Genomic DNA, 18,282 nt, shown 5'->3' with positions numbered 1-18,282 from the left:
ACGACCCTCTCTTTGTTCAGAGTCCATTTCTGCCTCATTAAAACTAATGAGAGCTGTGATTATTCTGCACCAGAGCGGTTCATTCAGGAACCTCAGAACTTCAATACTGTACTGCAGTCAACATGTATATGTACTGTATGCATGTACCTGCCAGGCAGAGGAGGGAGTTGATTCGAGACCGGCCGTTCCCGGAGTGCTGCCGACCCCACGGCCGCTCAGTGAGAGATAATTAATTGGCCGAGGTCTCGATTGTTCAAGCATTTTGATTTCCCACTGCACATGTTTGCTAAAACCAAAAGGTCCTTGAGAAGATGTGTGGGGAGGACATGAACACACACACACACACACACACACACACACACACACACACACACACACACACACACACACACACACACACACACACACACACCAAAAAAAAAAAAAGAAAAATCCCTCCCCTGAGTACGGGACAAACCACATACACATTTGGCGTTTTAATTAACACGCGTCAAGGAATCAAACGGGTGATAATAAGTTGCGGCGGTCTGGTTATCAAAGCCATGTCACATTTATTAGCCAGAATTATCAAAGTCTGAAGCGCTCATGTGAGGCTCTGCGGTCGCCCAATTATCTCCGTGCTGTGTTGAGGAAGCTCTCCGGTGGTGGACGTGTCACCGGGTCTCCACAGAAATCTCAACAGTGTGATAACAGCAGACGCAGCGCTAACAGACCGCGGTAGGTACAGACTGCTGTCTAATGGAGACACAGCAAAAACCACACTCAGTCTGAACGTTTCTACTGGTTTTTCTTTTTCATTCTTTATATTTTGTACCACAGTGGTTTCAGTCAAATACCAGCAGGACACAACCTCCATACAGCTGAGGATGATGGGAAAGCCTACCATCTTCCCTACAAGCAGAAGTATTAGACCGGCTGATATGACCTCATCGTGGGGCTCGAGGATCACCAAAAGAAGCCTGACACACTCAGTCTGTGCTGTTGTGATGACACAAATCAGTGTGTAAGCAAAGGTTTCACACACGCATCCAGGAGTCATGAATTAGTTCAAACAGGAGACCACCAAAGCACGAGGACTCATCCTCTGTGGACCACGAATCACTACACTAAATACTGAACTCTGTGTTTTGAAGCCTCAACGTTACAGATTTGGGCAACTGCCATGCCAACTTTACCAGTGCAACACAAACCTGCTAATTAGTGCCAAATAACCAACAAAATACTAGATTTTAGCCACCTTGGGCACAACCTTTGAGCAGTAACTCACAGCAGGACATATTTTTAAGATAATCCCATTAAAATGCTCTAAAACGGACCAGCACAGTTGAAAGGTCCAGTTTAGTGTCTGCAGTTAGAGGAGATGAGGTCTGACAGACAGCTATCAGCTAATTAACAGGACTGGGGGATCTCACAGTGGCTAAACTCATTTACATAAAGTCTACGAGGAAAACAAGAAAATAAATACTGTGAAAACCTTGTGAGCCACATTTAACCTCAGTGGAAGTCTTTTCCTGCTCATTCACACGTTTTTCTTTTAACAGCCTGGTTCTCGTGGAGCTCTGGTGACAGCGTCTCTGTCCTCAGCCTCCGAGTCCACTGCATCCACTCTGCGCTGAGTGTTGTTAGGACCGTGCCTGCAGCTTGGTTTGCAGTGCTGTAAAGACCTGTATGCACTTATAGAAGCAAAGCCTTTTCTTTTACACCGCTTTCTCCTGTTTTTGGTTCTCCCAGATCTGTGCCTTAATCAGATACTTTAACTTATCTGGGTTTGAAACAGTCTCACTGGTAGATATTTTGTAGATATTTTATAGATGTGTGTAGTGTAGGCAGTGTAGGTCATGTCACAGCTGCCAAGATGTGATCATAGATTAGTTTCCCACATTTCATCTTCCCTGAAGTAAATTGAATTTGATGGAGGATGTGTGATGCCTGCGGGTACTCACTTTGGGGTCCTCAGGGAAGATGTTGTCCACCAGGCGTTTGTACCTCGGCCTCAGCGGCCCACAGCAACCACAGACTCCTGCAACAAAGACAGAAATAACCACGAGTGAAGCCTGACCTCCAAACTTCCTGTAATTAGCAGCTCTCATCACGCCTCAGAGACATTTACGACAGACAAAAGAATCCAGGAAACGGGAGGTGAGAAATGGAGCTTTTAACCCTTCAAAGTCAGACGAGCTGAGGAAGAAACAAGGAGCTTCTAATCAGATTTAATCTAAAACACATTCATGTTTCTTCCTGTGATTCGTGTGGTCGGTGGTGGACAAGCGGCTGAGACAATCCAAACTTACTCTAGAGTCCAGAGCGGGCTGTAGCAGGTCGTCTCCTATTGACCAACATCAAGTATTAGTAGTATTATTATTATTATTAGTATTATTAGTATTAGTATTATTAGTATTACAAGCAGCAGCCCAGGAGTCAATAAGAAAGTGCTGAGTCATCTGAGTCGAGGCTCAGAGACGCGGAGGCAAATCACAAGGGCCGTTACTGAGCAGCTGACTGGCCGGCCATCATGACAGATGCATGTAGAGTCCAAAGAGGCCCGTCTGAGGACCTCGACCGTCAGTGCTGCAGTGACATGTCGGCGTTTCTGCGTTCAGAGGAGCAGCAGACCACAACCCAAAGGTCACCGCAGTGTTCCTCTGACAGTCGATCAATGAGGCAAACATTTAGTATGAGGGCCAAACTTACTGAGAGAAGGGGAAGTGTTACACAGTACTGTGCCACCTTCAGCCAGCCCTCATTTCTTTACGCTTTGTTTCCAAGTATCCACACCTTGTTAAAGCGGTCCTGAGCGACACGTCTGCAGACTCTCTGAGGGTCATTCAAAGTTCTGATTTGGACATCAGCTGCTTTTACACTCATTTTTCTATCAAAATATAAAGAAATGAGGTGTGGCTCAAAACTTTTGCACAGTACTGTGTTTGTAAAGATTTTGTTAAAGCAAGCTCTATGAGGAAGTTGTGTTAAAATAATAAATCAAAATGACCTCGAAGCTGAGAGACTGAACAGGAGTCCTGCTGGTTACACTGTTAAATGTTCCTGGTTTTCATTAAATAAAATATATTTTGTCACCTAGTTATTGTTTATTATAATAACCTTGGATAACAACCGTCTTCATTCTGAACTGAAATGCACAAATCTGCAGTTCATTTTCTGCCGTTTGCACAGCTACGCTGCAGAAAAGAGAAATCAGACTTTCCACAGACCCACAGGGAGACAGACGCGAGTACCTGCCAGGTACTCATCAGGATCACACTTCACCAACATCAGAATGAACCCGAAGCATTTGTGTTTTTGGATCCATTTACAGCCTAAACACCAACATTTACAGGCAGATTATGGGAAACAAAAGCAGAAATATTAGTTTCTCCCTCCACCATTATTACCCACTTTCCTCCTCAGACTTGGAACATTAACTTCAGGGATCAGTGCTGGGGACTTCATTTCCCAGGAGGCCCTGTTGCTGACACTTTAGAGCTCTTTGGGTACCCTTCATGCAACGTAAGGTCACCTCAGCGCCTCCAGACAGCATCCCCAGGCATCTGCAGATTACCATCTTCATTACAGCTTATATCAACAGCCTGTCTCCAAGGCAGCCTTTCCACTGCCGTCAGTTTAAAGCGTCCATTACAGAGCCTACAATTAACGGCCACATCAGGGCGGCGGCTGCATACTAGAGCGGCCTGGCAGGTTTAATGAAATTCAGCCCTGAGTGTGAAGAGATGGAGGCAAAGCCTGCAGAATGAGTACAATAAGAAGCTTCAGATGAAACATCTCTTATTCACAAGCCTGTTTGTGCTTTTCTGTGCAGTCATTTCATACGTGGCTTATTTACAGCTTTCACACTTGAAAAAGTGAAGATGCATAAACACACACACACACGCATGCTGGGCACAATCACAGCATGCGTGTTTGTGTGTTTGCAGATGATGAAGATGAAGTAAAAACAGCTGGGAGGCTGCGGCTCCTCCTGCGCGAGGCGTTCAGGGACAGCAGATGGATCAGGCCAAGCACAGAGCTGCAGAGACGGAGGTGGTATGACAGCCTTCTATTTCCATCCTCATTAACTCACTTCTGATTGCAGCGTCCACAGCCACTCAGGGTGAAAATGAGTCAGCTTTAATAGGACTTTGGTTTAAGTGTCCGTCTGAGGGCATGTCTGCAGTTATGACATAATACCACTAGCTCCTGCCTCAGGGGGGGCTCCAGGGGTGCATTCAAATAGTCAATTTCACTAATGGCTCCTGACTGAGTGAAGTGACCCGGAAGTATCACGAATTCAGATTCGCTGAGCTCCAAGCCTCGATATTCCTCATAAATTTACCCTGAGATCAGTGAGGTCAGGGAAAAGTGATGAAGAAAAGAAGGCAGGAAGTCATATTTTAGACTATCCAACTGCACCCAACCTCTGGTGTTCATTCCTTTACATTTCTCCCACTGACTCCTGCCCTCTTCACCTCATACTTTGACAGCTCCAATCTTGAAGTAGTGTTTTATCATTTCACCATCTTATGGCCCAAATGCGTTTCCTGGACTCTCCTCAGAGCTGACTGCACTCGGTCACGCTCGGCTCGTTTGTATGGAGGCACCGGTGGTGGGAAATGAGGGGCAGCAGGTTTAAATTACATTAAAACCCATTCTGGTTTAGAGCATCATGACTTCAATGCTGTAATAGAGGCAATGCATCAATATAAGCATCTGCAGCGAGGGCTGCTGCACAGAGCGGCTTCAGATCGAGAGACTGTGGTGGTCTCACACACCCATAAATTACAAACACACACACACACAACAAAGTGAGCAGGCTGAGGAGAGGCCGTTACAGAGGCCTGACTCCATCATCCTGCTGCGGCTAACACAAAGGCAGGGAGCCGTTCATTAGCACGTCCTGACATCCCGCCGGAAACACGCAGAAAACCACAAACGTCATTTTTTCAGACGTTCAAGAGCAAATCGTTGTTAAATGTTTAAATCCACATGAACCACTTCTGTCTCCAGTGATTCTAAATAGCTCGTAGCACGTGTTTTAATCACAGTTGCATGCTGGGTAGAGATTTTTCATCATGGAGCAGACTGTCGCTCTGCCCCTGAGCAGCACCTGAGCACCAACATCATTTTTCTTTTTCTTTTTATTGATCACCACAGAGGAGCCAGCAGGCACACGAGGCCCAGAATAAACAGACGCAGAGGAGGGAATGAACCAGCATCCGCCCTGAAACCGACCGCAGCTACAACCAGAGCAGATTTAACAAAGGCTGCAAAGGTTTGAAATGCAAACATCTCTGCACAGGTTCTGTCATATTCATGTCAGCGCCGTATTCACCTTAAGGAGCCATTTTGTTGTGTTATTCATTTCTATTTTATTTTAGCGAGTCGGCATTATTGTGTTTAATGTTTTGGCTGCTACAAAACAAGAATTTCTTAACTTTAAGTACAACCACAGTCCATCCATCCATCCATCCATCCATGCGTCCGTCCATCCTGTACAGGCAGGACCCTGTACAGGGTCTTTTTTTTTTGGGGGGGGGGGGGGGCTATCCGAGCTGTAATAGGGCAATAGGCAGCGTACACCTGTACAGGTCGCCAGCCTGTCGCAGGGCCGACGCTCCATTTTTCCTTCCAGTCTGCTGACTCAGGCCACACGCAGCAGAGGAGACAACTATGGATGCACCGATCCAACTTTCTCCAGTTCAAATCCGATACAGATCCCTGGGATTAAAGTAATTGACAATACTGAGGACTGAGCCAATACCAGCGTTAGTTAAATAAGAAATTAATAAATGTCTTATTTATTCCTCTGCGGTTGGATCGTATAGCTTGGCTGAAACACTGCTTTCCTAACCATGCACATAAGTATCTGCACATAAGTATCCAAGAATATAAGTTTAGGGAAATGGTATTAATCAGGGAGCTAATAACTGCCAATAGGACAAAAGTAAATTAAATTAAATCTTTTTTCATTCACATCATTGACCTAATTTACTGCAGCAGTCTCATTTCAGCTCAGCGAGTCATCGCGCTGCTTCGTGGTCGACCCTGAACAGGTCGCTGGTCTATCAGAGTGATACCAACCATCTAAATATATTCAAACATATTCAGATTGTTGGTAAGTAAATAAATAAATTTAGTTTTGTGTTGAAATTCGTGGAAACTCCACGTAAACTTCTGGTCAATCCCTCAATGAAGTTTTTAATACAAACATTAAATTTAAATCTGAATTTCAGAAAAACTGAATCCTGACATATTTAAAAACAAACCTGCCCACAGATTTGATGAGAGTTTTGGACAGACGATATTTCTGATGCACTACAAAAATGACTTTAATAATTTAAAGTCTAAGTTTAGCTTAAAAAGAGAAAATATGTCTTCTCAATAAATGAGTAATATGAATTTATTGGCTCTCATAAATCACTGAGTTTTGGTGCCCAGCTGTATGCAGAGCTGGACATGTGTTTGGTTAATTAAATGTTATTATGGTTTACATTTTTATAAGATGTGAAAAATGCTGCAGAGGCAAGTACTTCAAACTTTGATTTGTGAAAGTGGAAATCTATTATTACTCTTAGATTTGCTGCTTCTTTGTCACATCAGGACTAATTGGAAAATATCTGTGTGTCTCATTTTAATGAGAAACCAGCCAGACAGGTAATTAAAATTTTATAGTCGACTGAAGCGTCACTTTTGTCCTTCTCCTTTCTTCATTTATTTTTCTTTCCTTTTAAAAAGTTTAATGATCCACTTGTCAAATAGTTCATTAAACTTTTTAAACAGAAGCATGTCAACCTCCGCATCGTCCCGCAGTTGTTGGTTAATTCAAAGTTTTCGGCGCGTACGACCAAACGGAGGGTCGAGTTGGACCTACCGGAGTTCAGGAGGCTTGGTCTGTTTGAGGCGCGGTTGTAGTTGAAGGCTCCATCGGCCTCGGTTCGAGGCACCTGCCTGTATCTCCTCAGGATCCCCCGTCTCACATTACCCCAAAACGATGGCATGACTGGAGAAATGTTTCTAATCTGTGGTCTTCACAGATCCCACAGCCTCAGTATCCAGGCGTGGACTTTTCAAAGTAAATCCACCAAAATGAGTCACTTTGTTCCCACCTCAACGGTAAGAGTAAGAAAACCACCTTCCAGCGTCACCTTTTCACATTTTTTCCTCTGCCACAGGTTCAACATCAGATCTGTGATGGACAACAAGCTCAGCCAATGGCCGCGAGCCGGAGCCACACGCCTGTCATCACCTGGGATTACCCCACATTCTGACCGGGAAGACGAGACGCCGCTGGGTCTAACGCGGGCCCGTCCACAGCGGCTCGGGTTACCGGCCTCTGTGCTCACTGGAAAACATAATCCAACACACAGACGGAGACAAAGCCTGGAAACAGAAGAGCCTCGAAGTGTCTCTGACTTCATGCGAGAAACCACCCAGAGAAAACGACCCTGGAACAACAAACCAGCAGCCGCACTTACTTTGAATCCCACGGACGTCATATTAGAGAAGAAAATGTTTAAAGTTCATTCGATGACACTCAGCACCGCACAAAACCCGTGGATGGAGGTTATCACCCACTCTATAAATAACATTACCAATTAACCTTCATAATGGGGCCGCCTGTTCCTTCCTGAACCTAATTTTTCATTCATATTTGGAGCCTGTAAACACATCAGCTTTGATGTGTTATTCTTCCAGTAGAGAGGCAGAATTACTCAGACCTACGACTCCATAAAAACATACCCCTTCAGGGTGACCGTTAATCCTGAGATGCTGCTGCTCCATCTTCAAACTGCTTCCATCTTTTCTGCAGCCGTAAGTAAACACAAACACACCTCCCACCACCGTAACTCTCACCTCTGGCATCGCCCTGTCCTTTAATCTACACCTAAACCGTCTGCAAGGCACATAATCTACGAGATTAAAGAGCGCCCTCACCCCTGCTGATTAATTCCCTGCCCTTTGACAGGCAGATGAAAGCCATGTTCTCTCCCTCTCCACACTGTCAATCAGTCGCCTGACAGCATCCTTCTCACGGCGCCCTCGTTCGCCTCGAGTTTTCGGGGTCGCAGATGAGTGTGCGCGGCCCCGTGTGGCTGCTGAGACACCGTCCTTGGAGATAAGAAAAATTAATAATTTAAAGTTGAGTCTGTGATGTTAGAAGCTTGATTTAAATGAGCTCTGAGCGAGGCCTGAAGGAGCGCAGCGGGCAGCCGAGTGTGTTATTGTTCAAATTTTCAAGGGAAAGCCGGCCGATGTTATCAGATGGGAAACATAATCCTCTCACTGAAGGACTACAGACGAGGACACGAGTATTTATATGAGGATATACAGCTGATACAGATCCATCTTCATCAGCTCTGATGCTCATCTGCTGCACAAGCATGCTCTCCCCCCTCTTTTATAGAGACCGTGAGGGCAGCCGTGGTGGGTAATGACATGGCCCACTACTGAATGACATCCAGTACATGATGTTAAGTTAAGCTAATTCACGCCTGCTTTCAGCTTAAATGTAGCACAACTTTTAACCAAATCCAGGAAATGTAGTTGATAACATGCAGCCATTAAAGGGGTGCAGACCTGTGCTGTATCCCACCTTTCCCCCACACAGTAAATGCACCCTTCTGTTAACTCTACACTGTAGGTACATCTTAACTGCAAGCCCTAATGAAACCCTACACTGGAACCAGATGTCCATCTCTAGAAATGCAACTACGCGTTGCATCGACAGCCCTCAATGACTACGACGGGCCCGGTTAGTATCATCATTTCCAGCTGCTTCTTCTTCTGTCACTATTTTTCAAATTGATGAGAAGAGAACGGAACAACTCAAAGACAGAAACTCCACCAACTAGTGTTTGGTGGTTCAGCTCCAGAGCTGAACTGGACCTCTCTGCTATGTTTGTGCTGTTGAAGCATTTTCAGTGGAATTACCTGGCAAAAATAGGATTTTGTGTATGTCCAATAAATCTGTGCCGGAGTTTTGGTGTGTGAAATTGTCTGTTACTTCGCCCAAATATGGTCATTCTGGCTCCAAACAACCAAAACGGCAAGTCCAGAAACCGACAGGTGACATCATGGTGGCTACATGACGTCACCTGCTGGTTATGTCTATAGGTGAAGCATCAAATATGAGTGAATGTATGTTAAAAAGCCCCAATTCAAATTGACCTGTTTACTTATGATGTACCCCACATATTCAAACGTGCAGTTTTTTTATTCACCTGGAAATTTTGCAACTTTTTTGAACGCTTCCGGCATTTCCGCCTCACTCTGAGCTGCTGCACCCTCTCCACCTGCTTCCTTCTTTATTCATACATAAAACTCCTGCACTGCAGTTTTCACAGTACAGTCTATAAAACATCAGGAAACAGAAAGCATCACACTGATTTCCCAGAAATCAACGTGATGCCTCCAACAAACTGATACAGTTAAGAAGCTAAAATGTGGGCACGTTTAGCAGATCTGTTCCAAAACTCCACATTTCTGGATTTTTAGTCCATCAAATGATTGGCTACCATTTAATCTTATACTAGGCATCGTATATTCTATTCCTACTATTCACTAAAACCATACATCGGTGTATATAATGCATTAAGAATAGTTTAGTTTCTGTTCCTAAGTCTCCGGACTCCTGTCCTTATCTGAAGTCATCTCTCCTGGCAGGAAAATGCCACCATAACGTTCTCCTTTAAGAATCTGCTGGTCTTCATATTCTCATCATCTATTTGGATGATGGTGGCAGTTTTTGTATTTAAGGCAGAACCCACTTTGCACATCCACCTCCAACAGGCTCGCGTCTCAGTCAGAAAGATGAAGGAAATATGGAAATATGACACATCATGACTCCAATATTTACCTCACACCTAAAAGTGTCTCATCAGATCTGCAGCTGTGAGGCTGTTTGTTACATTAAGGGTTACATATTATTTATACATGAATATCTGTTGCTCCTTCCCAAAAATACCCTGATATTTATGCATTTTGCAAACGGCCAGAGTGTTTGCTTGCTTTGAAAACCCTTCCTGTCAATGGCTGGTGGGCTCATTGACTTGCATTACCACGTCCTCCTTTTGAACCTTGAAGGGCACATGCACAAAAACAGATGATGGCCCATAAATTTACAGCTTCCCTGTCGCTCTGGAGCGTTCCCGGCCAGACGGATATCTAAATTTATTCTGCTTAAAAATCTGTTTTGGTTTTTTTATCCTCCGTCTGTGTCTTCGAGCTGCGGCCGGGTTCAGCAGTCTATCAGCAGGATTATCTGACCAACGGACACGCAACTTCTCAAGGTCTCTTATTTATCAGCAGAAGGTGGGCTCACTGTGCCCGGTCCTTTGCAGAAATGCTGTTTATATTGAGCACAGTTGGGGAGCTCAGACTTTTAGCTCTAAGATTTATTTTCTGAGTTCCTGAAAAGTTGGGACTAAAACACGGATATCCGTCAGATTTATTCTGTATATGTCCCTGTATGCACCTACATCATCTTAAAGGTGGTCACTGCAAAGGGAAATTATTGAGTCTAAATTAAACACAAAACACTACGTGTGGATTTTTCTTTGATTCATCTTTGACTCGGTTAGTGAATCTTAAGTGTCGAATAACATCGGGAGTACTCTTCACTGAGCAGGCTGCAAGATTTGGTACGCGCTCGAGTTTAGGAGGAGATTTTATAAAGAGTTGTTTACATGAACGATGGGTCATAAGTGAAACTAAAGTTTCCAGGAAACAAAAACCCTTATTTCATTCTCCAAAGCACAGAGTTAGCTGTTAGCGATAGATTAGCCGGGGTATTTAGACCTCAGACTGAAAGGACACAACATTAATTCTGGGACATTATAAAAGGGACTCAAGCAATACAAGTCCAGGGAGTTTGGTCTCATAAGCAGAGTAATAAACTCTCCTGTGGTGTTCAATATTACTCTGACCTTTCCTGAATGTGCAGACGTAGGCTGCATAAATGCCACGAGGACTTATAAACAGCCCGTTTAGCCCATTTTTTTCCTGGAAATATGGAGATACAGTACTTAATGAGTCACTCTGTTAGATTATCTTGCTTTCCTTACAGATATAATATTTCCATTCCATCTGGAGCGATTGATGCCATCGGATCTGAGGTTTCAGCCAGAGTTTCTGTAACAAACTGCATAACTGTGACCAAAAAACCCTCTAAAGTGAGTGCGTGCGTGCGTGTGTGTGTGTGTGTGTGTGTGTGTGTGTGTGTGTGTGTGTGTGTGTGTGTATGCCCATATTCATGCATATGTGAGGACTTGCATGTGATCTTTCCCAAATCCAACATGGTGAACTTAACCAGGAAAACTGCCCCTCAGTGAAAGTCAGCATCTAGACCCAAAAATAAGGATAAAGAGACGAGCACAAACCAAACCAGGCAGTGTGTGATTGCAAACATCACAACACAGGATGGTAATTGGATGGTTATTTTTTTAATCGATCCAGATTTTCGGACAACCTGTGAACACATTTAAACTCGGGATGTTCCTGGGACTAATTTATTAGTCGACTAAACAAGGGAAAAAAAATTAGACTAATCAACTAGTCTGAAACTAAGAAACACTCAGATATCAAATTAAATTTTATGCCTGTTTAATGGACAATGTCAAACTGTCTAAACGAAGGAATCTGAAACCATTAATCTCGTTCTTCTATAATGAATCGCACTTCAAATGCTGCGTAACTGTGCGGCACCGAACATCACGCATTAGGAACGCTGCACGTTACACTCCAAGAATAAAAACATAAAATCAGTGTATATAAATATATAAAAACACGTTACTGCAAACAACGTTCATGCATCATTGAATATGAGAAAATAACATCTGAAAAATTAATGAATTGCGACTTAAAAGTGTGGCGCACTGTGCCGCGCATTATCAATGATGCTCGTTCTACAATCAAAACAATACAAACATCCATCCATCCATTTTCTTCCTCTTATCCGGGGCGGCATCCTGAGCAGTGGAGTCCAGACCCAGCACTGGGATTAAAACCTTAATAATTAAGCTAACCGACTAGAATTTCTGGTACCCATTAGTAACAATAGAGACGATTAGTCGTCTTGTCGAGTGATCACACACATCCCTACTTCAAACTCTCCCAACCTACCTTAGACTACAAGATTGAACCCATTTAACACGTACTTTTAGTTTGAGTCGGCTCCAGAATTTAGATATAATTCAGGCTAATAATGCAGGCAGGCAGCGTGAACTCAGTATTTAAAAATACTTTTGAACCTTCCAAAATTAACTAAGACCATGAATAAACATGTATGTGTTGTTTCTGAGCGATATCAACTGATACTAAATTAGAGTCAGGCTGCAGTTCAATGCAATACCACAATGTACCACATGATGGCGCAGCATTCAAAGTAACCTTTATCTAACCAGGCAAGTCATTAAGAACGCATTCTTATTAAGAAAATAGGGGTGGGGCTAAAAAGAACAGCAGGCAGTCTAAAAACAGGTCAACACCTCCACTGGTAAAATGCTGCCCTCTGGTGGTGAAAGATTTAGTTACAATTTGCGCGGGGGGGGGGGGGGGGGGGGGTAAATACAAGTACACCCACCTATCCCACCCTCTACCTATAAAATGACTGATTTACAAGTAGGTGTGGTTTCATTCGACCAAGATTTTCTTTGAGTCAATAAATTAAATGTAATGTTTCCTCCACCAAACTACGTCAGGAAGTGCTGTGTGGAGGTGCAGAAGGTAAAGTTATCGTCACTTATTTGTTGTTCTTCAACTACATATTTACATCTATATTGTACACGTTTCATTTTTTGAATCTTCAATAATTAATTTATGCTACAGTTTATTTCAATTTTGACATTGATGGTACAATAATGTCTCCTAGTTGTGGATTATAGCCTATTTTATGAATTATGCAAATACTCTCTCCTCTAATTGCTTTTTTTCTCCACCCACGGTGGTTGTAGGACAGTGTAAAGCAAATATTTCTGATTTGGAGAAATACACGTACCTTCACACACTTTAACAAAGATGCAGCGTCTGACCCTTATTTAAAATTAAACTTAAAATCCTTCCATACTTCGTGTTGTGCTAGTTAACACATCTTAAAGCAAGTGCAGACATTACTGAGCCTTAATCTGCAGAATAAATCTACAAGTTTATGTTTATGCCTTAGACCAAAGATATTCACAGGCATCTTATTTATACAGTCGAGGTTTCCGATGGTATCGGCTTGAGCACCCTCACCTTCCCCGTGGCTCTGCCTTATAAACATTTAACCAGCAGAAACACTCGGCGCCTTGTGATAAATTTGTTATGTTTGAAATTGACTTATGATCCAACTGCAGATAGTGGATTTGTTGAGGAGGTGGTGGAAGCTCAGTATTTCTCATTTAAATATTTATGCAGTGGAGACAAAGGAAGGAAATGGAAACTGAGTCCGATGAAATCTCGGGGTTCACATTTCCTAGATGGAGAAGACGGGAGGCGTCACGAGGAACTTGAGCTCCCTGGAACCTCAGAGGTGGGAAGGTACGAGATGCCGATGCACCCGTCTAATAAAAAGACAAAAGGATTATTTTGCTTTAAGCACAGTGAGCAGGCATATATATATACACACACACACAGAGACTGATCAGCCCCTGAAAACAGAACAGAAAGGACTGAATATACCAGAGTTTTATTTAAAGCTACAGGTGTCACGGTTAAATATTTTAAAGGTTTATTTCCTCATGAATCTCAGGGTGTTGGTGACGGCCTGACTGAGGTCACAGCTCGGCCAGAGCGTGCTGGGGTGTTTAATGATCCATTAATAAAAGAACTGCATTTCGAGCTTTCGCGAAACAGCTTCCTGATGATGATAAATGTCAGAAAGTGGATGCACCAACAATTTCAATAGCAAAGGACGTACTGGAAAAACATCAAGCACTTTTTGATCCAAGGGTAAACTTTAGCACGTCAGTGGGGTCAACAACATAAGTTAAACTATGTTTAAATCTGCAAAAGTCCGTGAGGCTCTTGCAGTGAATTCCTGTTGCTGTACATCACCAACTGCCATGCTTTCCAAAGGAACTTCCCCTTTTCCAAAGGTTAGGACAAACAGGCTAAGCAGGTATTAGAAATGTCCTCTTTCCCTAGCAACTTTTTTCCAGCTCCCCCTGGGAGATCCTCAGACACGCCTAGTGACCTCTGCGCTGACTCCAGGGTCTCCTCCACCCTGATCAGATCCTTGAACCTCAGCTCAGCTGGCTCCGTCCTCTCAGCTCCCTCTGGATGTCCGAGCTCTTCATGGTATTCCTATACTAGGAATTTGAAAAGGTCCACCAAGCAGTGACTGCAGATCCATTCGTAGAGCCGTGTGTGTGCCTGTGTAAGGCGCCACCTCGCGGCACTACCGAGCAGCTGCACGTTTTCTAGACTAACGGACTCGTCCAATGTTTGCTGCTGAAAGAACTGTTATACATCCATCTGTAAAGAAGCTACACATCTATGAAAGTAAATAAATGTTGAAGCTAATTAATGCCAGTTCTTGTAGACCTGTTAATGACTTCTGAGCGGCACATGACCAAATCAGAGCTTTCTAATAATCTACAGACGGTTTCTAAAAAGGACGCTTCGAGCAGGAATAAATCTCGAATAAATCCCCCTCTCACCGGGCATCTCAAATGATCCTCGTGACCTCCCGAGCCGAGCCCAACAGAGCACCATCAACATAAGGAAATACAAAGTGACTCCCTGAAAATCCACAGGAAGTCCAAGATGGCGACTCAGCGGGGTCCAGCATTTCAAAGTTTTCGGCGACTTGCCGAGTCTGTCCCCCCCCGGATTCACGCTGCTCTGAAAGGCCAGCGGGGATCCCACTCAGCATCGGTGAGGTCGAGCTCACAATGCGGACCCTGAGAGCGCATCCGGCGACATTTGGGCTTTAGAAACACATTCAGAAAACAGAAGCTGCCGTCTGCCCAGCCGCCCGCTCCATCAGGCTGACACAGAGGGGGTAGCTAAAGCCGGGCTGAGCTGAGAGATCCATCAAAAACAGCAGGGAGGAGGATGATTGCAGAGCCGGCCCATCCATCTCTGAGCAAATTACAGCCACGGCGAGGGAGAAAGGAGTGGGCAAAGAGAGGAGGAGAGGGTGACGCACGGGAAGAGGAAGAAAAAAAAGGGAGAACAGCGTGAAAGAGGGAAAGAAAAGAGAAAATGATGGTAACACAGGGACAGAAAGAAAGCAACAGAAGGTTTAAAAGGACCTGAACTGGCGAGTGTGTGTGTGTGTGTGGTGGGGGGGGTCAACGTAGAGAGAAATGGAAGGAAAAAGCAGGAAGGAAGGATGGAGGAGGCAGTCAGAGAGAGGTGCCTGGTTAGGCTACAAGGTGACAGATGAGCCCAATATAAAGACCTCCACCCTCCCATTCACCTCCAGATAAGGAACCTCTCGAGGACGCTGAAGACAAAGACATCGATCTGATGTCCGAAAACACTTTGTGTGTTTTGCCAAATCATGAAACTCAGCCAGTCTCCAACTTTGAACTAAAGAGTAGAAATTAGGATGTCTTTAAACAGCCTTAATTTCAGGGGCGGAGCAAAGTGAAAGAGGGAGCCGATAAAACTGAAGCTGATGGGTGTCCAAGAGGAGGAGCAGGGTTGTAAGAACCAGCGCCAACACACAATTACCTGTCTAAGCCTTTTATCGAGGGAGGGAGGCTCCGGGAGGGGATTTAACTTCACGTTCTTGTTCATAAATCCTGAGAGCTCGGGATCCTTCTGTGGTTATTGGATTGAATTACTTTCTCGATGTGTCTCAGTTCCACTCTTGGCAAAGACGATGTATTATATTAAATAAATTATCCAAACTCAGAGTGGTGCTCGATGCCTGGACAGAGCTGCTGAAACGGTGGGTATAAATGAGCTGTGACTGTTGTTAGGGCTGCAGAGAGCGGTGCAAAGTTATAAATGCAACTACTTTTTTTTATTTAGTGTGTTTTAAACTGTGAGGGATTTCTTTCCCCTCAGCCTCCAACCAGCAAAGACGGATGGCTGCACCTCTCTGAGCCAATCAGCAGCCCAAAAGGGAGAACGTGAGGCACTTCCTGTGTACTTTGGACTGTTTCTTGGCTTACTAAATCCATAACTGGAACCTGCATTGGACTCTGCATAGTTCAGAGCTCTCAGATCTGTAATAATACCTGCCATACATGTCTGTTCTTCAGCCTTTAAAATGAAACAGCGATTCCCAGTCTCGTCTCCCCCACCGGAAAGCTGGAGGCAGGAGTGCTCCAGCAGGGGGCGCCACTCAGCTGCACACCCTGGACATTTATTCTGTTCAGTGTTTACAGCACTTTCAAAGCTTTCCAACTGTTACACATATCTTTTATTATTGTTAACTTTTAACACAACACTCACCTATAAAAAATAAATAAATGAACCAACAGGATTTCTTTTTTGGTCTTTAAACGTAATTATTTTGATACTTTTTCCTTCCTCCGTTGATCTGAGCAGGAGAAACATGAATAAATAAAACAGACATGATCAGAATAAAAAAAAAAGCACCTTAAAACAGCACTCATGTCTCTCTCTCACACACACACACACACACACACCTATAATGCAGAGACGTGTGAGAGACGCTGTAATGACTTCTCTAATTTGATATCCATGTGGAGCTCCTGCTGGCTGAGGCAGCGTTACGACTGCTGCGTGCGGCACATGAGTCACAAACCGGCCGTGAATGGACACAAATACACACAGAACACTTCCTGCTGTGTGAGTACTGGTCATTTACAGCTCCGTGTCAAATGCAGGTGGGTGTGGATCATATAAGTGTATGATTGTGTTAGTTCAGAAATGCACACAAAAGGTGTTTATTACATGACAAACGTTTAACCACCTCTGGTAAAATTTTAATGCAAATCTGAATAAAACTTTTTGAGCAATCGTGCTAACAAACAAACAAACAAACAAACCAGGCTTCACACTGATTGCGGTGCCATTATGTGTGTGTAGTTAAAGCACTCCCAGCTGACAGCGCGACGCTCGACCGTCTGTGGTGAGATGAGAGACGTCAGTCTGATAAAGAAGCTGCTCTGCAGTGTTTGCAGTCGTCTTCCAGGAGAAAGTGGATGTGAGTGACGCTGATGAAGACTACAGCTGCAAAAACTTCAGTGCAGAGAAGGAGCTCATCACGTGGTGCTCAGCTACACCTCCTGCTCTGCAGACAGGCCTGTGATGGTCTCAGTGAGCTGCTGTTTTCAGTTCAAACAAAGCTGACAATGCTTACGGTCATCTATTACTTTGAAAATCCATATTTTCCTAATGAACCACTGCTGCTACCTCAGCAGCAATAAAATCACATCTGTTCAGGACCACCTGTCTCTGCACGGCTGACCCCACTGCTTCACATCACAGTGAAATGTTTATCTTCGTTTTTCCATCCGCCGGGCCTTCAGCTCCACGTCAGCTCTCAATGGGAGCTCAGGCGGGCTGATGGAGGCGCTGCTCCCACGCTGTGATCTTCAAACTCCCATCAACCAAAAAAATTAATTAAAAAGGAATAGAGATCAAAACTGTGCTTCCTTTTCCTCGAGGTGCTGTGAAACAGGTTTTTCTGCCTCCTCATTTTGCATCCCGAACCCAAGAATGAAATCTGACCAATGAAAGTGCTTCTTACAACCAACAAGCCACGACTGTAACAGCAGGAAAACCGAGACGAGGTCGATTTGGGGAAGCAGAGATCAAATTACTGAATAACTGAATGTTTATTTTTGAAAGCAGATATCTGGGGTTGGACTTCTTTCTGCTTCAAGGCTGGGCTGTGAAATGCCAACAACAACCTCTGAAACATTTAAAAAACAACAAACAGGAAGCAAGCTGTTCACCCAAACACAAACAAGTTTATTTTCCAGCTCAGCCGCTGAAATCCTGAAGGGCACAAAGCAGCTAAAATCAGCCTCCGGTCCGGCAGGATATCGAGGTTTGAAGTGGAGCAATCTTCTGCCGCTTCCTCTCGACAGTCTCGGCTTCTCTCTGACTCAGCAAACGGACTGTCACAGGAAGCGGGCATATGGCGCTGTTTACGCAACACCACTTGAGTTTACTTGTGCTGAAAAAACACATCTGCTCGGCACAGCGACGCAACAACAACTCAAATACGGCTCAGCGTGGAGGAAGAGTAACCCGGGACGAGCATTTGGTTGGGTTTGCCTGAGGTCCACGGTTGTTGTTTATGGGCGCGTGCAGTGTGGCTCAAAGGTGGCGCTGCCATTTTAAAGTGTCCGACTGCACAAACATGCTCACAGCCTGCTGCAGACA

The 18,282-nt window shown here is 44.2% G+C and overlaps 1 protein-coding gene across 2 annotated transcripts in view; it reads right to left on the bottom strand.

Moving 5' to 3' along the window:
- The window catches only part of efr3a (EFR3 homolog A (S. cerevisiae)), a 115,046-nt gene that overhangs the window by 73,688 nt on the left and 23,076 nt on the right, over positions 1 to 18,282 (bottom strand). For both annotated transcript variants that reach the window (XM_030751900.1, XM_030751901.1), the window contains one exon: positions 1,944 to 2,020. In XM_030751900.1, coding sequence (XP_030607760.1) covers positions 1,944 to 2,020 — 77 coding nt within the window. The remainder of the gene's footprint in view (positions 1 to 1,943; positions 2,021 to 18,282) is intronic.

The sequence above is a fragment of the Archocentrus centrarchus genome, chromosome 17 (assembly GCF_007364275.1).
Source record: "Archocentrus centrarchus isolate MPI-CPG fArcCen1 chromosome 17, fArcCen1, whole genome shotgun sequence".
Classification (NCBI taxonomy): Eukaryota; Metazoa; Chordata; class Actinopteri; order Cichliformes; family Cichlidae; genus Archocentrus; species Archocentrus centrarchus.
The sequence above is the reverse complement of the archived record's forward strand: the minus strand, read 5'-3'. Positions and strand labels throughout refer to the sequence as shown.